The following is a 6,000-nucleotide window of genomic DNA, read 5'->3' as shown; positions in this document are numbered from 1 at the left end:
TTGTAGACCACGCATTAGGCCTGGTTTCACCAACGTCGCTTAACTTTGAGCTTAGTTTAATTCGTTCTTCGTCTTTTTCCAACTGTTACTTTAGAAAGAGAGAAACACGAATTAAACCAAGATTAAAGTTACGTTTGGTAAAACCGTGCCTTAGTAACTCTAACTTAACTTCGTTACTTTCCTTTCATCTGTAACTGTAGCTTAACTCAGTTACATTTTTTCGATAACCAGTAACTAATTTAATATACAGTTACATTAATAGTTACTTTATATATTTTTTAAACCTTCGCCGATCGCATTAGGCCTTGCATTTGCGCATAAACGCCTTTATCGACGCTTTACAATTCAAATGCACATTTGATATCTTTATTTGCATTGCAAGGTAATAACTGCAAAGTAACGATTCGTTACTGTTCGAGTAGCTGTAACTGTAACGCGTTACTTTTCAGAATTGGTAACTTGTAACTGTAGCCAGTTATATTTTTAGCGAAAAAAAAAACTAACTAGATACTTTTGTAAAGTAACTTTCTCAACTCTGGAAAAGTGTATGGAATATAAGAACGAAGATAATATACAGGAAGAAGTTGCAGATTACAATTGACTAATTACAACACCCTCCTAGGATGTGAAAGTACCTACTAATGACATCTTCCTCTCTAAAAATCAATCAGTGACTATTCACTGTTTCTAGTGATAATCCATTGATCGATTTTTAGAGAGTAAGACAGGGGTGTATAAGTACAACAGTGTTGCAACAAAATATTGAGAGAGAGAGAGAGAGAGAGAGAGGGGGGAGACCGTGCCAAACTTGGGGAATTGTTTCTTCGCCTACCGCGTGCGCGAATGTATCTTCTCCGCGTCTCTTGTCACGCGATCGACGGTGCAGCGCCAAGAACGCTGAAAATATATCTTCCTCCTGTCCCGCACGCCTTGCGACACGAGAAGCGGCGGCAGCAGTAGCAGCAAGGGAAACCCGGTGAATCTGTACGCGACGGAAATCCGAGGGGACAGTCGCGCGTCGACTGGACCTCGCATCAAACTTGCAGTGTCATTGCTGCAGCTCTCTGCGCACGGCGAACGCGAAAATCCTGAATTACACGAGCGCGAAATTTATTCGGCGAAATAAATTTCGCGGATGAGAGGCAGCATTCCATTTGCGAGCAGCGTTATTTCCACTGGCCCCTTATTGTATTGGAACTTTCAATAAGTCGAATAAAAGCGGGGCCGCTGAGAGCGCTCAACATTTCGCGGGATCTTATTTCCGTCGCGACCTCTCGTAGGAACGTGCGCCTGCACCGCGAGAGATATTACCGCGTGTAAAGCGCATACTTGCATACGCGCGAGGTCCTCCCGCTGAGGATGATTAAGAGCCAGAGCAGAGAGATTGTCGCGAGTGTCCTCCGCGATCTCGCGTCGATACGGATCGCAGGTAGAGCTGGAGATCGAGTTAGGGCCTGAGCAGAAAGATTGTCGTAACCGTTTACGATTCCGCAGTAAGGCGGACTTTACATTGGTCGTATCGTAGTGTCGCAAGGGTCGTAGACTGGTTCTAATTTAACGCTGATTGGTCGAATCTATCGTTTGCGACGCTTGCGACGCTACGATGCGATCAGTGTAGAACCGGCCTAATTGTAAGACGCAAGTCGATGTCGGAAGTCAACGCACGAAGAATTGTCGTAAACGTATATCGCCTTGCGTATGTTGCATTCATCGCATCGCAAGGCGATATACGTTTACGACAATTCTTTGCGCGCGGACTTCCGACTCAAGTCTTACGACAGAACGATCGTAAACGGTTACGACAATCTCTCTGTGCTCAGGCCCTAACTCGATCTCCAGCTCTACCTGCGATCCGAGTTGACGCGAAATTTCGGCGGACGAAATTCCACCGCAGCTCGTGATTTACCTAGGACGTTAACGGCCGATGTTTGATAAATTAACGTGCCGCCCGGGGTCTTTGTGTGCCGTGTCGCACACCGCGCCCACACGCACACCCACTCGAGGAGACACGCCAGACGACCGCCGCCGGTTCCCCGACTTGACCCGCGATATTTGATCGCACTTGCCGTGCCGTCGCGCGTCTCACGACGATCGTAATCCGAGTCGTAATATCGCGCCGCGTTACCCAACCCGGTGTTAATTTGCGCAATAGCTCCCATTGATAAAAGTTTGATTTCGCGCTCCGGACGCGAAATCTCCGGAGACTCACCGCGACTTGGATCCGCTACGTATGTGCGCGCGCGTGTGTCTATGTGTCGTCGCTGCTGATTAAATTGCTCTTCCCCTAATTTCAGACTCTCGCTGCGCGAATGACGGGAACTATTCTAATCTCCGCGATTGCCCCGATCGTCGCGTCGCGCTTCCAACCGTATGTTTCAAGCGCGCTGGGAACAAATAGCTCAATTCGAAAAGAATGACGAGCGGACGCAAAATCCGACCAAGGCCCGCGCCGCCGTTTCGAAGGAACGAAATCCCGCCGCCGGAATAATCTCAATACTTATTCGCGACAATCGATACGAAGTATACACGCTCGTATCAATGCCGGGCGTTGATCGATTCTAGTCAAATATTAGCCAAGTGCCCTAGAAATTGATATCCCGAGATACCAAAACGAAACATTTCAAGTTTCGAATCTGCAAACATTGTGCATGTGCATATGAATTTTATTTATTCCGATGAAAAGTGCCCTGTGACCGCCGAAGCGTGTGTAATTTCCCGACAAGATAAAAAAATTTCATAATTACTTAACAAAGCATTGGCACACGGCCATCCTGTTAACGTCCCAGTCTTGACGCACGATTGTCCCGTTTCCGCGAGGAAGAGAAATTTCAAAGTGTGACACTCGGCTGACGTCTGACTACAGTTCTCCAATTAGAACGTCGTGAAATTACATGGTGGCTCCGATATGTTTTTGACCCGCGAAGCTTTTACGAATAAGATACGCTCCTCGCCCCTCGCAAACGTGCCCGGCCACGGGAAACGCGGAGCTCGCTGCTAAGCTCCATTTCGGGACTTCACTCGTAAATGCACTCGCAGACGTACTCCGTATGACGTTTGAAAAAGTACGAGGGAAGGTCGCGGGGTCTAGACCTTGGCTGCGTCTTTACGAAACGAATTTGCATCCGGTGGCGGACACCAGTCGCAATTTTTCTCCCGTGTAACGTAAGCGTCCCGGCACTTACCCCACACATTCGCACACTCGCGCCGTCGCGCGCGTGTCGTCGTCGTGTCGGGTGTCGGTTCTGGCCTGCGCGCCGGTACCGCGCAGCGCTGAGTGTCTTTAACCCAATTCTCGCGATCGACGCGAGGGGTTGTAAGCGCATTATTGGCGAATCGGTGGGACGATCAGGCCGGTATCGCGGAGACGATTGGTCCACGCGGCCACCCCACCAGCGCAACCCAGTCAGCGATCGGCTGATCTAACTGACCGGCACATATCGTCATATCGATACCGCGGGGTCACGTGATGAAATTTATAACGTTTTTAAAAATCCCACGCGGTATATAAGTCTCCCGAGTCGCCGAAAGGGACACAAGCTCACTTACTTCCGAGAAGTAACAAGCAATCCGCAACCGATCAACATGTTCAAGCTGGTAAGCTAAAACGATTCATCTAATTATAATCCTTCTATATAAATCTGCCTCTGTTCTTTGCAAGACTCTATTTTCTCTTCTTCTCGATTACAATTACAAGACGAGCGCTCGAGCGGAACGGGTTGACGATCGTTTCCGCTTTGTTTGTCGACCGTCGCGTTTCCGCTCAGCTTGACGTATTGACTGACTGATCGATCAGACTGCAAACGCCGCGAAGAGAATACGCGCCACGGGCACAATGGGAGGACCGGTCGATTTTTCCGAAACGTAAATTTTCCGCAAACAGGGCGCGGCAGTATTTCCGCCGACTGATTTTACGGAGGCGTCGTCGCGATTACCGGGTTCGCCCTCGGGTTCGATCGCAAACACAATTCTCGACTGTCGTCCGTCGATCCGTAAAAAGGGGACCGTTACGACCGCCGTGCGAGGGGATCCACCGAAAGATGTTACGCTCCGAGTCCGAGATTTCCTTTTCGCCGGCTCGGAAAACGACGCGTCTGTACGTGCCGAGTAAACAGTGCGCCTCCGGTACCACCGTCCCGCCGCGGGGACTCCTCTCGTCGTCGGCTCTCGCGCCTCCCGTGATCGATAGAGAGACGGGGCCGGCTATCCCACGGTGTGCACATATGTAAACGCGAGGGAAAAAAAAGGACCCTCTCCTCCCCCCAGCCCGGCTTTCGCGTTTGCTGTGACCTTTCCGCTTTGGCATGCGAGCGCGAGCCTACCACGACACGACGACGAAGCCGCCCTTACGCCGCTCACCGGTCTCGACGCGGCGCAATGGCACCCGACCTCTCTTTCCAGCGGAAATCTACGCGAACGAAATCATTGAAGCATGCACATTGTTAGTCAGCGCCGGTGGTACCGCCACCGCCGCCTTCGCCAAAGCGGAATGCAGCTCGCGCGTGGCATTTTTTTCCTTTAACGCAGCTCCACCGTTCGACCTCGTGTTCTCTCGCGATTTCTTGCGAAACCACGTTCGATCGCGAGCGGATCGCACGCGCGATCCGTTTTTAATCGATCCATCGCTGACTGAGCGCGATCCGTCCGACCTGCCTCGGTGTCGCCTGCCGGCGACCGGGCCGATAGGAACGACTTTAAAAATAGCACGCTCGCGAGTATATCGAGATGGCGTGAATTCGTAGCGACCGCCGTGTAATCTTAATTATACATTATCCCCGTTTGGCTATTTCCTCGCGGTGAACTTTCGACGGGACAATATGAACCGGGACGCCGACGGGAGGCGCGGGCTCGTGGGACAACTTTCGGACTGAAAGACTGTTAAGCAGGAACCTCCCTGAATCTACCTTGCTGTCTTCTTCATAGGCTGTCCTCGCTGCCATCCTGGCTGTCGCCTGCGCCGCTCCCGGGGGCCTCACCGGTCTTACCTACAGCGGCCACAGCCTCGGCCCGATCGCCGCCCCGGCGGTTATTTCTCATGCCCCGGCGCTGTCCCTAGGCGCCCATGTGGTTCATCAGCCCATCGCTCCCGTTGTCCACTCTCCCCCTATCGTCACCAAGACCGTCCTGACCGGCCATGGTCTCGGTCTCGGTCTCGGCCATGGTCTCGGTCTCGGTGTCGGCCACGGTCTCGTCGGCCTGCACGGTTAGATTAGGAGAGCCAGCGCAAACTCATCGCCGCCGAGTCCACGACGACGCAGCCCTGGAAGAAAAAGAAACACATACACACACACATCCCCTACGTAAATCGACCTCGTAATACGATGGGAAGACCGTAACTCGAAGAAAGACGACAAATTTTGCACGCAGCCCCCATCGCCGATTTCGACACTTCACTCTACCGCCGTTCTCCACGCGTGAAATCATCGGGCCCGCCACGGGGGAGAGCGAGATCCAAAATGGACGTGCGCGCGGATCAACCAGGACCCCCCAACGTTCCGCGCGGGATCGGTCAACCCCCATCACCACCGCTGTCCTTTCTTCTGTACTTCATCGGCAAAATTTCCGGATTCTCACTTGGATCATCCCGCCATCATCCCGAACCCCACCCTTGTTCATGTGGAATTTTAATAAATTTTTAATTACAAATCCAACGAGTGTCTTATTGTTGCTCGCGCAGCTCCAAATCCCCGAGGTAGCTCGCTATAAAGGAAGGAAAATAACGCTGCCGTAAAGATAATATCCTTGTCGGCCCTGCGAAAAGATTTTTACGCCTTCCGGTCGCCATTCCGCGACTGCCGACGTTATTCGGCCTTATCCACGATATTTCTGTGCCAGTAGCAATTTTATTGAACGCACGCACGTAACTAAGGGCGCAATAAACCGGAACGCGCGCAAATGTATTTTTTTTCTCTTCCAATATAGATAGATATTAAAGATATATCGAGTCTCCTCGGCGTAACTGCACTTCTCTTGCCCGCACGCAAACGTACGCGTACAGTTTAT

The 6,000-nt window shown here is 51.4% G+C and overlaps 2 protein-coding genes across 2 annotated transcripts in view; both read left to right on the top strand.

Moving 5' to 3' along the window:
- Positions 1 to 6,000, top strand: part of LOC105564843 (neuropeptide FF receptor 2) — a 55,044-nt gene that overhangs the window by 34,987 nt on the left and 14,057 nt on the right. The window lies entirely within an intron of this gene.
- LOC105564840 (cuticle protein 64) lies at positions 3,506 to 5,648 on the top strand. Its single transcript, XM_012017558.1, has 2 exons — positions 3,506 to 3,594; positions 4,921 to 5,648. The coding sequence occupies exons 1-2, from the start codon at positions 3,583 to 3,585 to the stop codon at positions 5,203 to 5,205; spliced, it is 297 nt and encodes a 98-aa protein (XP_011872948.1). The 5' UTR covers positions 3,506 to 3,582; the 3' UTR covers positions 5,206 to 5,648.

Source organism: Vollenhovia emeryi, unplaced genomic scaffold (assembly GCF_000949405.1).
Source record: "Vollenhovia emeryi isolate VEMERY1.0 unplaced genomic scaffold, V.emery_V1.0 DF939159.1, whole genome shotgun sequence".
NCBI classification, from domain to species: Eukaryota; Metazoa; Arthropoda; class Insecta; order Hymenoptera; family Formicidae; genus Vollenhovia; species Vollenhovia emeryi.
This window is presented reverse-complemented; position numbering and strand designations above follow the sequence as displayed.